Raw genomic sequence first — 22,688 nt, 5'->3', positions numbered from 1 at the left:
AGGGAAGGGGTCACCTGCCTGTGACCCAAGGAACCACAGTGGGACGGGTGTCACTGGTGGGGGTACCCGGAGTCGGGGGTAGCAGAACGAGAAAGGTGGGGCCAGGGACGGCGCCCCACTCACAGCCTTTGGAGATACCGCGTGTGAGAGACGGTTTCTCGCCGGAGCTCTCACAAAGCCGCCGACTCGCCGGGGCTCGGCTCCCCGCAGCCCCCCGCCGCCCCGGGCCGCCCCCCGCCGCGGCAGACAAAGGAGGGACGGCACTTATTTATCCGCCTCCTTCCCGGGACCGGCGGGAGGGCGGTGTGCCGAGGAGGCAACAGCGATCCGCCGGCGGGCTGGCACGGCACGGGGGGCACCGCCTGCACCCCGCAACAAAGGGCCGGAGCCAGAGGTGAGAGGCGGGGGCGGCGCCGGGGTTCGAACCTGCGGCCCGGGGCAGGGAGGGGCGTTACTGGAGGGCGTGTCCATGCAAAGGACGCCCCCCGCGGCGCCCCGCAACGGGGCCCAGTGGGGGCCGAGCCCCGCCCGGTGCCCGCCCCGCCCCGCCCGCCGCTCACGGGCCGGGGCCGCGGCGGCAGTCGCGGCCGAGAGATGGCGGGGGGCCGCGGGACCCCGGCGCGGCGCTGAGCCCCGCCGCCCTCCGCACCCCCGCAGCCGCCGCCGGGACCCCCGCGGAGGTAAGAGCCTCGCCGGGCGGCGGGGCGGGTGCCCGGCGCGGGGGGCGCCCCGGGAGAAACTTTCCTCCGCTCGGAACTCGCGCGTGTGTGGGTCGGTCTCTCACCCCACCACCACCACCACCCCACGCCGCAACTTGCCGGTGAAGTGGGCAGGTGGGGCGCGGGCTGGTGCCGGCGGCGTGGTGCTGGGACCCCAGCCCCGCGCTGGCGGCGGCACCGGGTGCTGTGGAGCCCCCGCGCTGCCCGCCTCGCAGAGGGGTAGTGCCGGGGTGGGGGATCCGTGCCGGTACCCCCGCTCCCGGCAGCCGCGGCTGGGCAGCGCGCCCCTGTCCCGCTCGGAGCGGGGGGACTGTCCAAGGGGACGGGGGCTGGCGGGGAGCCCCCGGGGCAGGGGGGCTGCGGCAGGGCTCGGTGGCGAGGGGTGCCCGGGAGGGGGTACCGGGACACACACACCCTCCGGAGAACGCCCGGCATCGCCGAGCAGGCTGCCAGAGCCCGCCGAGGTGGAACGCCGAGCCCCGGCGGGACTCCGCGCCCCGGCGGGCTGGGGGTGCGCGGAGGGCGCCCGGGCGAGGGGCGCAGGGGACAGTCGGCGCTCCCTGGGAACAGGACAGGCCAGTCGTGCCGGAGCGCGAAGTTGTGCAAAGTTATTTCCCCGGTGCGCGGGGCCGCGCTGGACATTTAGCATTATTATACTGTTTTCCGTTGTTTTATTACCTATTTTTCCCCCCTTCCCGCTTGTGGCATCGCGCGCCGCGGCCGGAGGTGGGCCAGGCTCCCCTCCCGCTGCCTATCCTGCCTCTATTGCTTTTCCCTCCCAAAATGTTTCCTGCTCTCTCCCGAGCCCACGGGGACCAGGCGTGCAGGCAGCTCTACCCCTCAGCCCCCCCCGGGCACCCCGAGGGCATTCCCGAGGCATCCCCTCAGCCCTCTTTTGGGGGTTCGATCCCCCAAAGGAGCCCCTATTCCAGCCGAGAAAACCTTTCCCTAATTGCCTGGGCTCGGCGGCGCTGCATTGACCAGCCTGGGGAGGGGGGATAAAGCCGAGAAGGATTTTTATCTTCCTGCGGCGGCACCAGCAATGGCCAAACTTTAATTGCCAAAAAAACCCCTCCAAGCCCAGACAGCCCGGGGGCTGGGGGGCAGGAATGTGGCCGCTCTCCCCTGGAGTTCTCAGTTTCCCCGGAGTGCAGATGACCCTGGAAATGGAGATTTCCTGGCCAAGGTGCACTCCAATGGCCCGTTTCCCTTTTTGCTTCCTTGGAATTTGCCTTTCCCGGCCGGGCCTGGGTGCCCCCCACTCGCCGCCGGCCTTTTCCCCCCTCCTCGCCCTGCGCTTGCTGCGCTCCCCTCCTCTCCCTCTTTTCCTTTGTTTGCCATCTCGCTCCCTGTCTCTGACGCGTACGCCGCTCCATCCAAATGCAATAGTGGGATTTGCCAGAATTATTTCCTAAAGCTGCCGGGGAGAGGGGGGAGGTTTGGATGGAGGGGGGTTATTTAACTGCAACCAACTGGAGTTTTGGCTGGTGGAGGAACTGGGGGTGCAGGCTGTCCCGGCCCGGCGCTGATGGGAAGGGCAGAGCCCGGGAATGGGTGGGAGAAGGGGGAAGGCAGCCTGAAAGGGAATCGAATGCCAGTACAATGGAGCAGAGCTGGGTGTGCTCGGGGGCAGAGGAGCAAATTGAAACATTCACTGACCCCAAAAGCAAGAAGGAGAAAAAAAAATATGAAGCCCCAGGGAGCGGCAGTGCCGCCGTGCTCGGGGTCTTGCCCTGCCGCTGGTGACAGTGCTTCTGCCCTCGTCCCACTCGGGGCTGGCAGCACGGGTGCTGTGCACTCCAGGAGACACCGGCCAGACCACCCGGGTTGGGTGCGGGATTGCCTCTCTTGCACTCCAGCATCCCTCTCCGGGGTGCCCCGGAGGGTTCCCAGCCATCTGCCTGGCTTTGGGTGTGCCTGTCCCGCATGGTGCTGTGCAGTGGCAGATCCCTGGAGGGCATGGCCCTGTGGGAGTGGTGTGGTGGGTACCCCCCCATCGCCACAGCGCAGAGCCCCTTTGGCTGGGCTGGCCGGACATTCCTCGCATGCCCGAGCCCACCCGGTACTGTGGCACAGCACATCCCACCCAAGCGTGCAGCTACCTGGGGACACGGGGGGCTTCCCACCGCGGGCCTCCTCTCAAATCCTGCCCTGGGCATCCTGTGGACCCCCAGGAAGGTACTGCCTCGGGTGAGGGGGCTGGCCCAGGGGATGGTCCCTCCAGGAGGGGCAGGCGGGGGCACTGCGCACCGTGCCGTGCCGGGGTGCATGTGTGGCTTGCTGGAGGCAGCTTGGCGGACTCCACTCAGTGCTGGAGCCCCAGGGAGTCCAGCTGCCTGGCACACAGGCAGGGCTTTTTTTTCCTCTTCTTTTTCTTCCTCTTTTATTTATGAAAAAAAAAAAAATCCCCCTTTTTTTTTTTTTTTTTTTTTTTTTTTGTACGTTCTTGGAATAATGAAGTCCAGATTTCCTTCATGTTGGAAAGATTTGATCCCAGCTCTGCTTGCTGTAGCTTTGCTGGGGGCTGGGAGGAGAGGTGGGGAGGGCTGGGAGTGGGACCCCTCTGGGGAGGGGGATGCTGCAGCCGAGGGGGGGTGTGGGGAGGGATGGAGGGATGCTCCTCACCTGGGCAAGGCTCACTGGCTTGGGTGGAGGAGCGTGCTGCAGCAGTTCTGGCTGCGCTCGCCTCGCCCTGCGTGCTTGGCTGGGCACCCAAGGAGGTGAGGCTGGGCCTCCCCGCTTCCCAATTCCTGTCCCCCCACCCCCCAGCCTGCAGAGTGGAGTTCAGCCCCCCCGGGCTGACTGCCAGCCCTCCCCAGAGGATGCTGCCTGCCAGCAGATGATGGAGAGCGGGATGGGGAGATGTAGGGCTTGTACCCCCCGGGAGATAGTGGGTGCAGTGAACTGACATCCCTCCCCCATGTGCCGTCCTTGGCAGGCTCAGCCCCCCCGGACTCCCCTCGATCTCAGCACCCAGGCGCGTGCCCACCATGCCCGTGGTCGGCGTCCTCCTCTGGGCCACCCTGCTGACTCTGGGCTGGCGGGCTGCCCACCCTAAGGACCACAGCTTGGCCACTCCCAGGGTCCAGCTCTCCTTCAAAGGTAAGAGCCTGGCGGTGGGAGTCGGGGGGTAGGGTGGGACACCAAGATGAAGGAAACCAGGAGCAGTCCAGTGCAGGCTGCTCCTCCTCCTCTCCTCACTCGGGGGGCATCAGCAAGCTGCATCCCCAGAAATCTCCATGGGAATCCATATTCAGGTGTGGCTGAGCTCCCAGTCTGCCCCAGCACACACAGTCTGGGAGGGCTGGTAGCCTGCCTGGTTCCCCCAACATGCTTCCCCTAGTGGGTGGGTAGCTCCCTCCATCTGGCAAAACTGGATGCTGAGGTGCAGGAAGCCCCCCCCTCGGCGGCACCCCGATTCCAGACAGCAGCTTGACGCCGCCCCGACCCCCCCAGCTGGTATTAATGCCTGGGAGCTGGCAGGGAGCCGGGAGAGGCAGGAGGGGAGGGTGCCGGGTGGGGGGAAGGCGCTTAACCCTTTGGTGCCGGGGCTGCTCAGCCCACCCACCAACTCCAGGAGCTGTGGGGGGACCCCTGGGTCAGCTTTGGGGTGCACATTGGTGAAGGGGTTTATCCTGAGCTCCTGCTTTGTGGATGCTGAGTGGGGTGGGCTGGGGCCGATGAGACAAGTCCGAGGGCTGCAAACCTCGAGGAACGGAATGGAAATTGTCCCTGCTGGGGGTTTGTCTGCTTGGATGCGTGTCAGGAGGTGACAGACACGAGGAGTCTCGTGTCTGCCTCCCCTTCGGGTCCTTGGGAGAGCTGGGGCTGTGCTGCTTGTGCTACCTGTGCCCCTGCTGTGCTGTCCCACTGTGCCTTTGCCCTCCAGTCACGAACAGAACCGGCGAGCCCAGGATCTGGTGGCAGAACTGACGATGAGCACAGGGCAGGAGGGGCCGGGGGGCTGGCGGGAAACATGGCAAGGCAGGGCTGGCCGAGGGTGTTACGGGCTGGTCTCGGCAGGAAAAATGGCTGGTATGAAGAGTCTGGGGACAAGTCCAGGCTGGAAAGCAGTGAGCAGTTCCTCCCCAGAGGCAGGCACAGCTTTGCTCTCAGAAAGGTGTTTTCTGAGGATTTTGGGGGCTGCTGGGGCACTTTGGCTGCTGTAGGGATGCCTCCCCACCCTGGCTCAGAGCATCTCTTCCTCACAGCTGTGTTGCGGGGAGGGGAGGCTCCAGTGAAGCCCCAGTTGGACCTGGTGTCCACTGCCACGGTGTGTCCCAGGAGGAAGCTTAATTCCAGATAGACATGGTTAGGCTTCCTATGCTGCGTGTTGGGGGCTGGTTTGGACTTGGTATTTTTTCACCCTGATTGGCTGGAGCAAGGGCCCCTGGCTGCACTCAGGGGACCTGGGAGCATCACCCAAGTGCCTGTGTCGGGTTCTCCACTCCTTCCTGTCTGAGGAGATCTGGCAGAGCTCCCCTTGCCCTTGCTGCCCAGAGAGGGGATTTGCAGTGGGAGAAGGACTGGTTTGCACTGGCACACAGAGAAGTGCCAGTGGCATGCTGGATCCAAGCACATCAGGATTGGGAAGGGGTGCCACTCACCTCTTCCCTGTCTGCATTCTTGCAGTGGTGGTGGCAGCAGAGAATTATCCCGGGGTCTTCCTCAAGGGCCAGCTGGACTCCACACACTGAACTGTCAGTGAGCTGCATCCCAAGTTAATAATCTGTCCACAGCCTCCCCAAAGTCATGGAACCATGAGATGTGGGATGCCAGTGGCACATCCCGGAGGGTCCAGCCCCTCCTCTTGCCTGAGGAGCCAGGGCTGGTACCCACATCCCTGGCCCCAAATCCCCCAGGACAGATGCAAGCAGTGGGGCTGGCTGTGATGGGTCTGGGCTGGAGGACACTGCTGTGATGAGCTGGGCTGGACTTTGCCATCAGGGACATGGCCGTGGTGCCACGGGGAACATGGAGGCCATTGGTGTGGGCACAGCTGGAGGGATGCTGCTGGGTTTGGGGTGCAGGGTCTCCACCACCAACATCCCTCTGGCTAAAGCATCCCTGTGCCAAGGCACTGCACTGTGGGGTCAAGGTGGCCGTAAGCACGGCAGAGTGCTGGGGAAGGGGCCACCATGTCCCCGTGTGTGTCCCCCAGTGCCGTGCCTCAGCAGCCACGCTGCCTGGAGCCCTGCCAGCCCCGGGAGCGTCTCTGGGTTTGTTTGCCTTTGCTTGTTATCGCGCGCCAGAGGTTTGTCGCAGCTCCCCGGGGCCTGCGTCATCCTCCACGGAGCCCCGGCGTCTCTGAGTGTGTTAAAAAAAATACATACATAAAATACCAAAGTGATAGGGAAGGGGTGGGAGCCAAGCTCCTGTGCCCTGATGGGCTAGGCAGGGTCATCCCCCGGTCCTCCCCCCATCCCGTCACCCCCATGGTGTCCTTACGTCTGTCCTCCTCTCAAGGCTTTCCTGTCCATGTGTCGGCAGGAGGAAGGTGACCGGCATGGAAAGAACAGTGCTGGGAGCGGCTCCGGCACAGCTCCCTTTTGCCAACAGCTCTTCCCAGATCCCAGCCCAGTGCTGGCCAGAAATAGGGTGGATATTTTTAATCATCTCCTTGCTAGAAATTCCCCCCCCCATTCCCGTACACATCCTGTGGCCCCCTCTCCTCTGGGCCTTCCTCTGGGCTGGGGGCTCAGGCACCGGAGAGGCTGACCCGTTCCCCAGGAGGATGCAGGAGGTGATGATGATGGTGATTCATCCCTCCATGTCCTGCTCCCTGTCCGGCGTGGGAAAAGCGTGCGGGAAGGAAGGGTGGGCTCTCACCCCGCATCGCTGTGGGAAGCCGTCGAGGTCAGGACTCTCCGTGGGGCTTCAAAACAGGAGCCGCTCCCCGCGGTGAGGGGAACAGCCGTGCTGGCACCTCTCGGAAAATCTGTGGCCCAAGTCCAGCAGGGGCAGCCCTGGCAGGGAGGGGCTGGGTGAGAGGCAGGGCAGTTCCTGCAAGGGGAAAAAATCACTTTAGAAAGAATAAATCAAGCATGGAGTCCCCTCTTGGCTTCACTGCCAGCTACCTGTGTGCCCTCTCTCCTGTCTGCCTCGTGCCTCAGTTTCCCCCCTCACCCTGCTGGCATCTCTGCCGGTGGCCAGGGGATATCAGCATTCTTGATCCAGGCCAGGGGGTGGCAGATGGCTGGAGAGGAGCCCGGACAGGGGACTGTGTCCCTGGGCCGCCCAGGCGCCCTCCTAAGCTGCCGCAGCTGTGGGCACCACTTGGCGACAGCAGGATGGAATAAACATGGGGGGGCACGGGGGTACAGGAAGGGCCAAGGGCTTGGGGACAGCCAGTCCTGGGAACGTGCGGGGCAGTACTGGCACTGTCAGTCCCCACCCTGGCGTGAGTTTGGGGGTGTGCTGGATCCCCACACTGCTCCTCAGACCCCACAAAGGTGAGGGGGATGCCGCAGTCCCTTTTCCCGCGCCCTGGGGGCGGGGACATGGGGCTGAACTCTTTGACCCCTAAGAGGATTTCCTTGGCTGGGACAGTGGGGGGCTGTGGCAGGGCTCCCCCACCCGCTGGGACCGGCTGCTGCTGGGGCTGAGCTCCCTGGCTCCGGCTGCGAAGCTCCATAAGCTCCTTAAACCCTCCTCCCCCCCAAAAAAACCCCGGTGTGATTTCATCCCCCCCAAGCCTGTATCTAATAAGCTAGTTATCCCTCAAATTAACAATGCTGCTTATAGAGCAGCATGGCCCTTCTTGGGGTCCTGGCACGGGTGTTCCCCCTACTCTGGTGCTGCTTGGGCACAGAGCAGAGGGCCTGGAGCAGCAGCGCTTTCCACCCGGCACTGTGCCCTGCCCTCAGGGGCTGCGGAAGGAAATAATGTCCAAAAGTTAAACAAAAAAAAAGCCTAAAAGCTGGCGGGTGGGGACACCTCGGCTCAGCTCTTTGCTTTTGGGGGGATTAAAGTCTTTTTTTCTGAAGCCAAGCTCTTTCCTGAAGGGGTTTTCTTGCTGCTGGAGCATCCCCTGACCCAGCTCCCAACAGGGACTCGGGGTCACCACTGCAGAGTGATGCTCAGTGGGGATGGGGTTCCCCACTGCCAGCGCTGCTCGCTGGGGCACATCCACCCACCAGCGCTTGGGGCAGGCTGGTCGGGGGATGAATCAGCGGTTTCGGCTGAAAAAATCTGGTTTTCCTTTCTTTTTTTTTTTCCGATTTTTTTTTTTTTTTTGGCTTGCACCCAACCGGCCGGGCGGCAATGGCTGCACGGAGCACCCGGCCGGCACCGCTTTCATCCCAAGGGATTTGACCCGGGCGGCCGCAGCACCTGTCCCCTGCCACGAGTGCCGGCATGGGGTGGTGCTCCGGGGGGGCTGGAGATGATCGGGAGTGGAAGGCAGCAAGCGGGAGCCAGAGTCATTTCATCTCCCAAGCCCCTGCAAGGCAGCTTCGGTTTCCTCCCACCTGTGAATCGGTTAAATGGGAAAAGAGCTTGGCTGGGGGCCACGGAAACTCTCTTATTACTTGTAATTAGCTTAATTACATCATAAATAACCCATCAAGGGGTAGCAGAGTGACGCTCAAACAAATAAGCAATTCTGCTTTCATCGGACGACCCACCCAGCTCTTTGATCAGCCCCAATAACAACAAATGCTTTAACTACTACGAGGGGACATGTTCAGCCCCCCACCCCTCTCCTGGCATTGCTCCCTATCCTGCCCCTCTGACTGCATCATCTATTACATCCCAAATTTCAAGTAGGGAAAAAATTAGCAGGGAACATCATCAAAATTTGGGGCATGCTTCTAAATTTGTGGGATAAAACACTGCAGGATGGAGATGGGATTTATCCCTGCTGTGCCAGGCTCCCTTGGGATCAATGCTGGGCTTCTCCATCGGCATTTAGAGTGAATTCATTCTCCCTCATGCAAAGAAAGGGCTCCCAAAAGGCGCTGGCTCCGCCAGCCGCGGGGGGAGAGCAGTTATTGAATATAAACACGCCGTGTAATTTACATGCTAATTATGTTGAATGCGCTACAAGCCCATAATTAGAATCTAATTAGGTGAGAGCGCCTGTAATTGGTTTTGGGGAATGCAGTGATGGTGCACCTGGGGAGGTGCCCTGCTCAGGTCCTAATGGCATTTAACTCTTCATGCTGGTGCCCTTGTGATGTTTGGGGGGGGGGGGTCGAGGGGGGATTTGGAGGGCTAGGGGGGGGTGAGAAGCCCTTGGGGGTGTTTGGTTTATTGGGAACCCCCCAAATCTCCCCTTTGCTTTGGTTCTCCATGCCAATGGGCGATGGGTAGGGACTGCTCACCCCTGCCCGTGGAGGCCAGTGGTGGCAGCCAGCAAGGATGGCAGCATGGGCAGCTGCCAGGGCTGGGAATGCAGCCTGAGTTTGGCACTGCGGGGGGAATTTGGTTTCGCAGATCGTGCAGTGGGGCAATGGTGCCGCGAGCAGAGAAAAGCATTTCCCGTTGTTGCCAGCCCTCGGGCTCCTGGCCGCTGGCATCGCTTGAGGGTGCAGGGTAATTAAATCTCCACGCCCAAGGCCACAGAATGATTCTGGGGGAGGTGAGTCCCGGGGGGCTCCGCGGAATGCTGCGAGGGGACGATCCCCAGGGAGGCCACCCTGGCTGTGATGCCTGAGCGGCTCCTGGCTCCGGTGCTGGGCAATTAAAATGGGATTAGGCTCCCGGCCAGCCGGGGAAGCTCTGCTGGTGCCGGGATTGGCAATGGGGGTGCAGGAGAGTGTATGCTCATTGGGGCGCATCAGCTAATGAGCCGGCTTCTCCAGCCCGGGGGTGCCCCTTCTCCAGCCCCAGGACACCCCGCAGCTGCTGGGGGCAGGTTTGGGAGCACAGTGGCCATAGGGGATTAGGCGGGGAGGGCAGGGGGATGGAGGTTTGGAAGGTCAGAGGTTGGGGCAGGGGCTCGCCCGCCCCTCCATCGCCTTTGGAGAGGGCGTTACGGGGCAGTGGATCTGTCACCACCCTACCTAGGGAGTGCCCCCTCTGATCGCTGGGCCGTGGGGGGCTGAATGGAGCCCCCGGCGGGGGGCCAGGGCCTTTTGTGCTGCTGGCCTTGTCACCTGCCAAGTCCTGGGGACGCCCATCCTAGTGGCTGTCAGATATTTGCAGTTGTCACTGTCATGGGACCCTCTGCCACCAGTGTCCTGGTGCTGCCCAGCTCAGCCCGAGGGTCCCGGCCGGGAGGACGAGGATGGGAGCACGTCCCCTGGGAGGTTGAACATGGCATCCCCAGGCCAGGCAGTGAGGATGGGGGTCTGTCCTGTCATGGGGGCTCCTTCCCAGTTTAACTGCCATTCCTGTCTGCCTGCTCCAGGTGTCTGTCCTGACTGGGATAGCTGGGCATGCAGTTACATCATCGGCAGCTGGGGACGAGCTGTTCTGCTCTGCCTCACCCGCTGCTGGAGCTGCCCTGCCCTTTCCTGGCTCCCAAACTCCAGTCCCCACCAACATCAGTGTCCCACCGGGGGAAGCACCAGCACGCACGCGCACACACACACACACACACACACGCACATTGTGGGGCACACACATGTACACACACAGTGGGGCGGCTGCAGGACATGGGGCAGGCAGGCACCAGACCCAATGTGCCATGGGACAGGCAGGGACACTGTGGGACAAGCAGGGAAGGCTACAGGACAGACCGGGGACACCATGGGTGGCAGGCGAGCCAGCACCCGCCACAGGGAGCATCTGGAGCCCAGATGGGACAGGCAGGAGGAGGAGCATGCCGTGGGTGGCTGAGCAGCTCTCCAGCCCTCCATCCTTGGCACTGTTCCATCCCACCTATGCTGTGGACCCCCCGCCTGCAGCCCAAACTGCCAGCCCCTCCTGATACCCACTGTGCTTGTCCTGTCCATCCAGCCCTGGCAGAAGGGCAGACCCCCAGTCTGGGGGAGGTTGATCTCCTGTCCCATGATGCAGTTTCCTGCAGCCTGTTCCAGCACATTCCCACCCCGTGGTGCCTGGAGTGCATTGGCCTCACCACCACAGCTGAGCGGCACCGAGTGGGCTCCACCATGGGACTGGGGAGCACCACTGCCAGCCGTGGGACAGAGTGGGTGCCCAGGATGAGAAGGGACCCTGGGGACACTGGTGGGATGTTGCCAGTCCTCTGTGTGGCTGGGAGGTCAGGGAGATCTGCAGGCACTTGGCCTCCCACTGGGAATGGCAGCTGGCCACTGGAGCCCTGCCCAGCCCTGCCTGGAAGCCAGCAGGCTCCTTCCTGACTCTGACCTGCAGGACCTTCTCTGTTCCTCCCCAGGAAGGGGGGTCCCCAGGGCTGCTCCCAGCTCCCAGTGCCTGCACAAAGGGACAAACTCCACAGGGATATTCATTGGACCAGTGTACTATGGGAGTGTCATCTGATGGCTGTTGGTGGCATCCAAAGGGGGTTATACCTCCAAAAAGAGTGGCATTTCCAAAGGGGTTGCCTTCAGAGCGAGACGGCAACACAAGGAGGTGGCATCCAATGGCTGTTGGTATAATCTAAAGAGAGTGGCACCTCCAAAGGGGAGCATATGGGTATTATTATGTCCTATGGGGATGGCATCTGATGGCTTGGAGTGGCATCCAGTGGTTGTTGGTGGCATCCAAAGGGATGGCACCTCCAAAGGGAGTGGCATCCAGAGCAGATGTCATCCCATGGAGGTGGCATCTGATATCTGGGTGTAGCATCAAAAGGGGGTGACACCTGCAAGGCGAGTGGCACCTCCAAAAAGTGGCATCAAGGGCAGATAGTGTCCTGTCAGCGTAGTGTGCTCTCTGTCTCACTCGTGTCCTGGTCCCTGCCTCATGGTTCTTGGCACTGGCCCACATCATCTGCAGCACTTCTGCCTTCCATCTGGCTGCCTCACTGCACTTGTGAATATTCATGACCCTCATTATCCTCTTTCACTCCTTGCTCCCACACTCAGGCTAAAAATAACTTTCCAAGGGGGGTGGGGTGTGCAGGGTAGGGGAGAAGCTCATCCCCTCCCCAGGAGCTGGCTTGCTGGGGTCCCAGCTCCCTCATCCTAGGAGCCAGAGGCTTGGCTTAGGCTTGGGGTCACAGGGCAGAAGGATGATGCCAGAGGTTTTAGTCCCTGGGCTGACACGGCAGGGAGCCCCCACCTCTTGCCCCATCTTAATGGTGAACTCCACTCCCTGCTGTGGTGTGCTGGGTCTCCTGAGCCCAGGTCCTGCTGCCCTCTCTCCTGGCCAGTCTTGGTTGTCCCAACTGGCCATGAGCATCTCTGTCATTGTCCCATGTCCTGCACAGAGGTGACAGCATCATGGTGCTCACGGAGGGGAAAGAAGGCACCATGAGACTGGAAGGTGGGCACCATGGCCTGGGAGGTGGGCACTTCTTGTCACAGGACTCAGCCTCCTGCAGCTGGAACCAGGCTTGGACTCAGGGGCAGGGATGGCACTGGGGAAGATGGGAGTCCCTGGGGTGCTGACCCTGAGGTGCTTTCCCCTTCTAGAGCTGAAGGCGACGGGCACAGCGCACTTCTTCAACTTCCTCCTCAACTCCAGCGACTACCGCATCCTGCTGAAGGACGAGGACCACGACCGCATGTACGTGGGCAGCAAGGACTACGTCCTGTCGCTGGACCTGCACGACATCAACCGCGAGCCCCTCATCGTAAGCTGCTGTCGCAGGGCGGGGGGGCAGGTGGAAGAGGGACAACCAGGCATTGAGGGGCATTTTCGATGCCAGGGCAAGAGCTTGATGGGCATGATGGGCTCAACTTGTGCTGATGGGGAAGTGGTGGGTGCTGATGGGGCTGGGTGGGAGCCCTGGTCTCCCCTGAGTTGGTGTCTCTGCAGATCCACTGGCCCGCGTCCCAGCAGAGGATTGAGGAGTGCATCCTGTCAGGCAAAAACAGCAACGTGAGTGGCCACCATGAACCCCCTTCTGTTAGCTGAGGAGGGCTGGTGGAGGGCACTGGAGGGGGATTCATGTCCTTGTGTCCTACCCTGGAAAAGCCATCCCCTGGGTCCCCTGTAGTGTGACAGCATCTGCAGCTGTGCTGGAATGGGTTGGCACTCCAGAGTGTCACAGTGTCCTGCCACCCCCTCTGTCCCAACCATGCAAGTCATGGAGAGCTTCCCTGGAGAGTAGGAAGCTGAGCTCCCTATGCTGCTTCCTCCCTCCAGCTGGGGTTGGGTTCTCTGGTTTGATACCTTGTGGCCCATGCTAACCCTTGATCCATGCTGTCCCATGTCACATGCCATCCAATGACATTCCATCCCGTGGCCCACATCACACCATCACACGCCCACACCAACCATGGCCCCAGCCCAGCCTATGACCCCTTGCTGGGGTTGATACCCTCTACTCTACTTCTCAGGGGGAGTGTGGCAACTTCATCCGCCTGATCCAGCCCTGGAACCGGACACACCTCTACGTGTGTGGCACCGGTGCCTACAACCCCATCTGCGCCTTCGTCAACCGCGGGCGCAAAGCCCAGGTGAGGGGTGGGAGGGATGGGGTGCTGAGCTGGTGCTGGGCAGGGTGGTACTGGCACAGCCACCATGGGCCTGCAGCAGGGTGCATGAGGGCTCAGCTCTGCCGGCTGGTGCTGGGGTGAGGGGGGCAGAGGCTTGGGTGGGCAGTGGCAGACTGGGAGTGACCGTGGCTAACGGTGTTGTGCTGCTGAGTGGGGCCGAGACACCTCTGAAGACCAAGGACTTCTCTTCGCACTGGAACTGTGCCCCCCTGTCTGGAACCTGATGGCAGCTTCCATGTGACATGCCCTCCCACCCTGCTGGCTGAAGCCGCTGCTGAATCTCCACCGGGACGAGGAACATGTCAGCCCACTGTGCCACGCACTGCCAGACTGCTGAGCCCCTCACCGCAGATTCCAAGGATGCCCGACACCATGACACTGGCATTGTACAGGAAGAATCATGGCAGGGGCTGTGCCAGCACATGTGGCCATATCAGAGTTGTCCTTGATGAATATCATCCAGCCCCAAGGACTACAACATGCAGTGAGAGGGTGGCATTGAAGCTGAGTGCCACCAGACCAAATGCACGGCAGACAGAGGAGCACTTTCAGTTCAGCCCCAGGAGGGAGCCGGTCTCTGCAAGTAGCAACACAGGTGTCCCAGGAGTCCCAAGCCCTGTGAGGTATCTGTCACCTCTGTACTGGGGTGGTAGGTCTCAGGCTGTGTCCTTTCCTGTGGTTGGAGAGAGGGCCACTAGCCCAAGCCGAGGGAGGATCACGGCGCTGGATGTGAAGGATGGATATCTGCCTCAGTGCTCCCAAGCCTGGCATGGGCACTGAGAGAGGTGGATGCTGCTCAGGCCACTACAAACTGGTATTGGACTGGGACTAGACTGGGACCAGGCTGGGCAGTGGCAGCATTTGAGGAGGACCAAGGGTACTGGTGTATGTGTCCCTTCAGCAGAGCCAGCGGCAGTGTGGCAGAGACTGGGGATTCCAGTGACCATGTTGTACCAGTACCTTTGGTACTGGGGCATTGCTCCTTGGCACAGGGTGCTGCCAGTTGGGTGGCAGGTGCCATTTTTGCATCCTCAGGTGTGAGCCCAGCCTAGCTGCCTGTGGGCAGTTGCCTCTCCTCTCTCTCCTGCCCCATGCCAGGGCACCCCAGTTCTTCAGGAGAGAGCAGAGGCCACTCCAACCTGAAGCATTCAGGGACCCCCACAAGCATCACCCGGGGGGACTGCAGTGCTGCTGCTCCATGGGTATCCATCACCCCAGCTCTTGGGGTCCCTTGCTCGCCCCTGCCCTGGGGGGTCCTTCCCCCTGCCAGCGCTAACTGTCTGCCCTGCTCCTTTTCCCCAGGGGTTTCCGCCGAGCCAGCCGGGAGGCCGGGAAAGCAGATCCACCGACAGCCCCCTCAGCCCGAGACCAGCACAAAGCAAGGTGGGAACCGGTCTGGGAGCCCGCCGCAGCCGTGCCCACCTGTCCTCAGGGGCACGCCAGAGCCGCGGGCTCCTTCGTCCCACTGGCATGCTTCCAACCCCTGGTCCAGGTACCCTGTGCCATGGGCAGCCCTGCCATCCCCTTCCCTCTCAGCACAGCATCTCCCGGCCACCGGCCTGGCGTCGGCTCTCCTTCTCTCACTAACTCCTTTCTCCCAGTCCATGTAGGATCCCCCCCATGGGGGACACTGTCAGGGATGGTGGCTCTCTGCCCACCGCCAGCTTTGCCCAGCTTCCAGCTTGCTATGTCCCTTAGAAGTGGGACCATGTGTTGGCAGAGCCACTGGGTTCAGTATGATTCAGGGGAGGATGCCAATGTGATGTGGAGAAGGTGTTTGGGTAGGGTCTACAGAAACATCACAACTGCTTTGTCTTGCCCTGTGAGGGACTCGTGTCATCCTCACAGGCAAGTGGGCTCAGGGAGGTGACAGCATCCTGGCTTTTGGGAACACCCCAGCGTCCAGCCCACCCTGACAGTGTCACCCCCAATCCTCTCCCCTCCGGACTAACAAGGGTCAGTGCATGGGCCAGGGAGCACATGGGGCGTGGGCACCCCATGGCAGCCTGGGGCTCCCCTGCCCCTGGGGTGATCAGGGGGGCAGAGGGTGATGTTGGCAGTGAGCATCTGCCTGGCTGTGAACAGCTCCTACTGCCAGCTCAAGGAAACACCGTTGCCATTTCAGCCCCCTCAGGTCCCCACAGTTCCTCCCTCTGTGCTGGGGACAGGGTGTGTGCCCCAGCAGGAGCTCCCTGGGGGCTGCCAGCACCTCCTTCCTGGCAACTCCAGTGCATTTCAAGGCATGTTAAGCCAAACAGCAGTGCTGGCACCATGATGGCTCATGGGTTGCCCAGCTGGGAGGGTGACATGGTGCAGCCATGGCAAGGGCTGCACTGGAGAGAGACAGGTTGTCCCTGTGAGGGGTTTGCCCAGCTCAGGAGCAGGACCAGCACTGGGCAGAGGCGTTTGTGATGGTGACAGTGGCACAGCCTGCACAGTGCAGCGATGGGGATGGCAGAAACATGGCTCTGTCCATCTCCAGGGCTGGGTGTCCCAGGAGGAGGAGCTGGTGTGAGCGCACCCTCCAGTGGGAGATGCTCATGGTGAGATCCTGGCTCCTCACCCACTCCTACCCTTCCCAGAGCTGGGGCTTTGCCAGGGCTCTGCTGGCCTCTCGATGGAGGGCAGCTGTCACTGTGTCCATCACCCCTGCACCAGAGTCAGGGCACAGGGCCAGCAGGCAGCTCTACCAGCCCAATTTGGTTGCTGAAGGTCCCCCCCATGCACAGGCTTCCCATGGATGCTCCTGTGATGCTGCTTCATCTCAGCTTAAGGTGGTCCCTATACCAGGGTGAGGGGTGACCTGGTTGGCCAACCTGGCCCTGCCTGCTCCCAGCTGGCACCGACGGAGGATTCTGTGTGTGTCTCTGGGGACAGCATCGGTTTTGCCCCTGGCTGTGGCTGTGTGATGGTGCCAGGGCTGGCCATGGCAGAGGTGACAGTGGGGAGACATCCCATGGAGCAGACACAGCATCTCACCCTGTGAAGAAAACCGCTGGAAAATGGGTTCTGGCAAGAGGAGCATGGTGGGTCTGGCAGTTGAGCTATGCCACAGGCCAAACCCTGCTTGCTGAAGCTGTTGGAACTGTGTGACCTGGATCTGGCCAAGTAGTGATGTGCAGCACAGCCAGCTGGAGTGAAGAGGCAGCCAAAGGGGAACGTTTTTCCGGATCTGGGGAATGGATGTCCTGTTTCAGCCAGGTGGCTCAGCCAAGTCTCCAAGTGGTGGAGGGCATGGAGAAGCACCCAGCATTGTTGGAAGAGTCACTCATAGGGGCTTCAGCTTCCCAGAAGACCTGCAGACCCCTTCTGTGGTCCATCCACATCCATCCTCACTGCTGGGCACCATCCCAAAGGAGGCTGCCTCTCCTGGTGGGCTTTGGAAGGTGCCACGGGGATGGAGGGGTGAAAGTCTAATCAGCTCCTCTATTTGCTTACCTCTCCAGGATTATATCTTCTACCTGGAGCCAGACAGGCTGGAGTCAGGCAAGGGGAAGTGTTCCTACGACCCCAAAGTAGACACCGTCTCTGCGTTAATAAGTGAGTCCTGTGGCTCCCTGGGGCCAGTGCTGCCAGCGCTGGGCAGAGGGAACATGCAGGCAAGATGGAACAGCTGCTTCCACCATCTTTCTGCATTGTCCAAATATCCTCCAGTAGTCAGATTCCTGCCCCTGCCACCCCTTACTGCCCCAGCAGTGATGGCTGGGCACCCAGGATACCCAGTCCTTGGGCACCTGGCCCAGCAGAGGTGGAATTCCTGGTTACAGGCCAGTACCAATCTCCAGAGCTCTCTGGGATGGCCACAGGCAGTGGCTCTTGGTTGCCCGGTGACTACCAGCTGGGTCTGGGTCTGGATGAAGCCTGGGGCAGTTGGAAAAGGTGGGTGGATGGGAGACTGGGGGGCATTCCTGGCTGATCTCTGCCCTCTGCAGATGAAGAGCTCTATGCTGGTGTGTACATTGACTTCATGGGCACGGACGCAGCCATCTTCCGCACCATGGGCAAGCAGACGGCCATGAGGACAGACCAGTACAATTCCCGCTGGCTCAACGGTGAGTTCAGGTGTCAGCTGACCTTGGTGCCCTGGGGACCCCATGGCTCCAGCCCTAGAGATGACACCTGTCGTGTCATACTGCATCCTTCTGCCAAGACAGAGACAGCAACCAGCATGGGCAGGTGGATGGGTGGGTGGATGGATGGATGGATGGGTGGATGGATGGTTGACAGTTGATGACTGATGGATAGGTGGACGGATGGATGGACAGAAGATGTATGGGTGGATGATGGATGGGTGGATGATGATGGATGGATGATGGATAAACGGATGGTGGATGGATGGATGGATGGATGGATGGATGGATGGATGGATGGATGGATGCAAAAGAGCAGAGGGATAGCTGTGTGGGGCAATGACAGACATGCCTGGAGCTTTGCTGGGTAGCAGCCGGTGGGGCTGGCTCTGCCGGTGTCCATGCAGGGATTTCTGCAGGGCTGAGATGTCAACCATGTCGCCTGCAGTCGGTGACCCCGAACGCTCATCCTGCCCCTCTCGGAGCACCCCTGCCCCCAGGACGGCAGCTGAGTAAACAGAGCAGAGCAGATGGGATGATCCTGCCAGGCCGGGGAGCCGGCGGGGCGGTAACCCGAAGAGGGGGAGCTGTCAGCACAGGCTGGGCACTGGCTGATGGATGGCAGGGAGAAGCTTCCTGAGAAGCTTCCATGCTGTGTGTTTCCTTCTGGGGGGAAGACTGGTTCCCACCACCCTGCTCATAGAGCTGATGGATCTCTTCAACCTGTGTTCCTTGGGAATGCTCCCAGGTCCTCAGGGATGCTCCGAGCCCCTCCTGGTGCACTGATGATCACCAGAGAGACCCAGTTCTTCAGATCCAGCTCTCACTCTGTGACCACAGCAGTGCTTTGCCAGAAGCAGGATGATGCTGGAGAAGAGGAAGGCTCAACATCCTGCCTTGGTATGGTGCAGGAGTGCTGCTGGGTTGATGGTGTGTCGTGCCTTTCCAGACCCAGCCTTCGTTCGTGCCCAGCTCATCCCTGACAGCAGCGAGAGGAACGATGACAAGCTCTACTTCTTCTTCCGAGAGAAGTCAGCCGATGCCCCGCTGAGCCCTGGGGTCTATTCCCGCATCGGGCGCATCTGCCTGGTAGGTGGAGCAAGCAACAGGCAGGCAGGGGAGCAGGCAGGGAAGGGGGAAGGGGAGTGCACAGGGCTGACCGCAGGGGTGTCTCTGTTGCAGAATGACGATGGGGGCCACTGCTGCCTTGTGAACAAGTGGAGCACCTTCCTGAAGGCCCGACTTGTCTGCTCCGTGCCGGGACCCGATGGAATTGAAACGCACTTCGACGAGCTCCGTGAGTGGGCGAGAAGGGATCACTGTGGGGAGGGCTGGGGACACCCTTTCTGCCCTTCACTGTATTTTCCCATGGGTAGCTGCTCTCCCTATGCCCTGGTGCCCCTGCCCACCTTCCCCATGGTGACACCTCCATCTTTCTGTCCCAAGAGGACGTCTTCATCCAGCAGACTCAGGACACCAAGAACCCTGTTATCTACGCCGTGTTCTCTGCTTCGGGGTGAGTGCTGACCCTCCTGGCACATTGCAGCAGAGGAAGGGGTCCCAGCTGGGTTGGCAGGCGTCCCAGCGATGCCGTGCTGGCAGGCAGCACCAAGCCGAAGGGTGGCAGCAGATCCTTCCTCCCAGGTCAGTCTTCAAGGGCTCTGCTGTGTGTGTCTACTCCATGGCCGACATCCGCATGGTCTTCAACGGGCCCTTTGCACACAAGGAGGGACCCAACTACCAGTGGATGCCCTACACAGGCAAAATGCCCTATCCCCGTCCGGGCACTGTAAGTAGTCCCTGGGCACCCATGGGGAGGTGAGCTGGCGCCTGACAGGCAGCTGGAACCCTCAGACCCGCACCTGAATATGGTTGTGCCACAGTGCCCTGGGGGGACCTTCACCCCATCCATGAAGTCAACCAAGGACTACCCTGATGAAGTGATCAACTTCATGCGCTCACACCCGCTGATGTACCACGCCGTGTACCCCACGCACCGCCAGCCGCTGGTGGTCCGCACCAACGTCAACTACCGCTTCACCACCGTGGCCGTGGACCAGGTGGACGCGGCAGACGGGCGCTATGAGGTGCTTTTCCTGGGCACAGGTACCCACGCCGCGCACCGCGGGGAACGCAGCATGCTCCGGCGCGGCCCCGGAGGGCACGGGCACCACCAGGGCTGGCCAGAGCACGGTGCCCTCCACCACGATAGAGTGGGGTGAGGGGCTGAGACCACCCTCCCCCCCGAGATCCCTGCCCCTCCTCAATGCTCCGGCCTGGTCCTTCCCCTGCCCCGGTGCCCATCCTATGGACCGAACCACCCAGTCTGGTCCTTCCTTTAGCCCAGTTCCCATCCTTGAAGTCAATGATCCAGCATGATACCTCCCGTTCTAGGGATCCAGCTTGATCCTCTACCTGCCCTGGTGCCCATCCCAGGGGTCTCATCATCCAGCCTAACCCTATTCCTGATCCCAGCACCTATCCTACATGCTTCCTGTTGCCCATGCTAAGCCCACCATCATCCAGCCTTGTGCCTCCCCTGCCCACTTGCCCATCCTAGAAGCACTGGCATCCAGCCCTGTCCTTCCCAGACCCTAGTGCCCATCCTGGGCACATCATCATCCAGCCCAGTGCTTCCCCCTCTCTTAACACATATCCCAGAGCCCCCATGATCTGTCGTAGTCCTTCCCTGGCTACTGTCCCTATGCTGCCCTGGGTAGTGGCAGTCCCTAGCCACAGGTGGTGACCTGAGCTGGTAACACTGCACCCCAGGCACAGTAACCTGCCACAGCAGGAGAGAGATGGGGATGGGCTTGGGGGATCCTTCCTACCCCCAGTCTCAGCAGGGACCCCCCTCCCAGACAGGGAGGGCACAGGTGCCCAGAGGTGGCACTGAGCCCCTGGGCACCGTGGTGTCTTGCAGATCGGGGCACCGTGCAGAAGGTCATCGTGCTCCCCCGGGATGACATGGAGACAGAGGAGCTAATGCTGGAAGAGATTGAGGTGTTCAAGGTAAGGGCTGACCTGTCCTGCACCCTCTGATGAGTGTTTTTGACCCAGCCAACCAGCCCTTTGGGACACCAGCCAGCCCTCTGGGACATCAGTAAGCCCCATGGGACACCAACCACCCCTTGGCCAACTCTGGAGGGACTCCAAGCATTGACCCTCCTGCCTGCTGCCCCCTCACATCTCCTCCTGCCTACCCCTGCTCCAACTGCCTGTGATGGGTCTGAGTTACCCACCCCAGGGCTGCAGCTTCAGTCCAAGCTGTCACCCCTCCATCTTCTTCACTCCCACCCTGTCCAGGTGCCAGCACCCATCAAGACAATGACCATCTCGTCCAAGAGGGTGAGTCACAGCACATGGCAGGGGGCTGGGTGGGCGGATCCCATCACGGGCCCAGCCACAGCACTGCCCAGCATCACCACTGTGCTGGAGCAGGAGACTCACAGGGGTCCTTGCAGGGTGGGGATGAGGAATCATCTCACCCTGTGCTCTCTGTCCCCAACAGCAACAGCTGTATGTGTCCTCGGCCGTAGGCGTGACCCACCTGGCCCTGCACCGCTGCGACGTGTACGGGGAGGCCTGTGCCGACTGCTGCCTGGCGCGGGACCCCTACTGCGCCTGGGACGGCAGCGCCTGCACCCGCTACTCCGCCTCCTCCAAGAGGTATGGGGGGCCGGGGGACAGCAGCAGGGAGGGACCCCCAGCTGCAGGCTCCCCCTCTCACTTCCTGCCTCCCCACAGGCGGAGCCGGCGGCAGGACGTCAGGCACGGCAACCCCATCCGGCAGTGCCGTGGCTACAACTCCAATGGTGAGGGAGGTGTGGGGCATGGCCCCACAGCATGAGGGGCAGCTGGGAGGGGAGGTTGAGGGCAGAGGACAGGAGGCAGGGGACACAGGGGTGGGTTGATGATTTTGTGGGTGGATATATGGGAAGATACATGGATGGTTGGGTGGGCGGGTGGATGAGTGGATAGATATATTGGGGAGGCAGGCAAACATGGGATACGTTGGGGTGAGGATGAACACAGATGGTGTTGGTGGATGGATGGATGGGACACATTAGGGAGTAGAATGAACATAGATGGATAAATTAATACATTGGGGGTGGAACGTGCATGGATAGATGGATATGTTGGGGAGGAGATTGAACAGATTTGAATGGGTGGATGGATGGATGAATGGATACAGTGGAGAGAAGGATGACTGCAAATGATGGGTGCATAAATGAATGCATGTGTGTATGGATACTTCAGAGGAAGATGAACATGAGGGGGGATGGATGAATGGATGGATGGATGGATGGATGGATGGATGGATGGACACCCAGCAGGTGTGTGGCTGGAGGTGGATGGGAGCTCTCCCTTGGAGGATCAGTGGGCAGGGCAGGAGTGTAGAGTGGTGTGGGTCTGGAGACGCATAACCTGGCTGCCCCCTGCAGCCAACAAGAATGCAGTGGAGGCCGTGCAGTACGGGGTGGAGGGCAGCACTGCCTTCCTGGAGTGCCAGCCCCGCTCGCCCCAGGCCAGCGTCAAGTGGCTGCTGCAGAAGGACAACAGCGACCGGCGGAAAGAGGTAGGGCAGGGCACTGCTCCAGGGGTGCGGGGGGTGCCATGTGCCAGCCAGCTGAGCCGTGCCCCCTGTCCCCCAGCTGCGGGTGGAGGGCCGGGTGCTGCGGACGGAGCAGGGCTTGCTGCTGCGCGCCCTCCAGCTCGGCGACAGCGGCCTCTACTCCTGCACCGCCACCGAGAACAACTTCAAGCACACGGTGACCAAGGTGCAGCTCCGCGTCCTCAGCAGCCGCGCCGTCCACGCCGTGCTGGTCCAGGCGGAGACCCCTCCTGGCCTGCCGGGTGCCCCCACTCCCCGCTACCAGGATCTGCTGCAGCTCCTCACCCAGCCCGAAATGGGACTCCTGGACCAGTACTGCCAGGGCTACTGGCGGCACACGGCTGCCAGCCCCCCGCAGCCGCTGGCTGGCCTCAAAGCCAAGGAGCAGCAGGACCAGAAGAAGCCTCGAAACCGCCGGAATCACCAGCCAGAGGCCTATGGGCATACATGAAACCATCATCAGGGACTTTGCTAGCACAGTGGTCTATTTTTCCCCCCTTTTAATATTAAAAATATCTATAAATAAATAAATATATATATATATATATACACATCCACGCACACACACACGCACAGACACATGCACTCCCCCCTCCCACGGGAGGTGATATTTATTTGTAGGTTGTACATAATCACTGGGGCAATGAGACTCCTGCCTCCTGGCCCCAGGGAGGAGCAGGGACCCCTGAGGTGCCCACAGCCAGCATTGCTGTCTTCCCCCTGCCCAGGACCCCTGTTGTTGTGCAGGGAC

General features: G+C 61.2%; 1 protein-coding gene across 2 annotated transcripts; it reads left to right on the top strand.

Moving 5' to 3' along the window:
• The first annotated feature begins 639 nt into the window (after positions 1-639).
• Positions 640-22,460, top strand: SEMA3F (semaphorin 3F). 2 transcript variants are annotated; one of them, XM_032698734.1, is made up of 19 exons: positions 640-680; positions 3,658-3,821; positions 12,224-12,384; positions 12,570-12,632; positions 13,094-13,213; positions 14,555-14,635; positions 16,699-16,792; positions 17,185-17,304; positions 18,272-18,411; positions 18,505-18,619; positions 18,769-18,838; positions 18,967-19,111; positions 19,206-19,428; positions 20,246-20,334; positions 20,629-20,670; positions 20,834-20,991; positions 21,070-21,137; positions 21,768-21,901; positions 21,978-22,460. In XM_032698734.1, exons 2-19 carry the CDS (start codon positions 3,710-3,712, stop codon positions 22,386-22,388), a joined length of 2,346 nt encoding a protein of 781 aa, XP_032554625.1. In that variant the 5' UTR covers positions 640-680; positions 3,658-3,709; the 3' UTR covers positions 22,389-22,460. The 2 variants fall into 2 exon arrangements, with proteins under 2 accessions (XP_032554625.1, XP_032554626.1); XM_032698735.1 differs by lacking the exon at positions 14,555-14,635.
• Positions 22,461-22,688: the final 228 nt, after the last annotated feature.

Source organism: Chiroxiphia lanceolata, chromosome 11 (genome assembly GCF_009829145.1).
Source record: "Chiroxiphia lanceolata isolate bChiLan1 chromosome 11, bChiLan1.pri, whole genome shotgun sequence".
NCBI lineage: Eukaryota > Metazoa > Chordata > Aves > Passeriformes > Pipridae > Chiroxiphia > Chiroxiphia lanceolata.
This window is presented reverse-complemented; position numbering and strand designations above follow the sequence as displayed.

Coding starts and splice junctions, on each gene's coding strand:
- SEMA3F (XM_032698734.1), top strand. CDS start 3,710: ATGCCCGTGGTCGGCGTCCTCCTCTGGGCCACCCTGCTGACTCTGGGC. Junction 3,822..12,223: donor GGTCCAGCTCTCCTTCAAAG/GTAAGAGCCTGG, acceptor TTCCCCTTCTAG/AGCTGAAGGCGACGGGCACA. Junction 21,902..21,977: donor ACAGCGACCGGCGGAAAGAG/GTAGGGCAGGGC, acceptor CCTGTCCCCCAG/CTGCGGGTGGAGGGCCGGGT.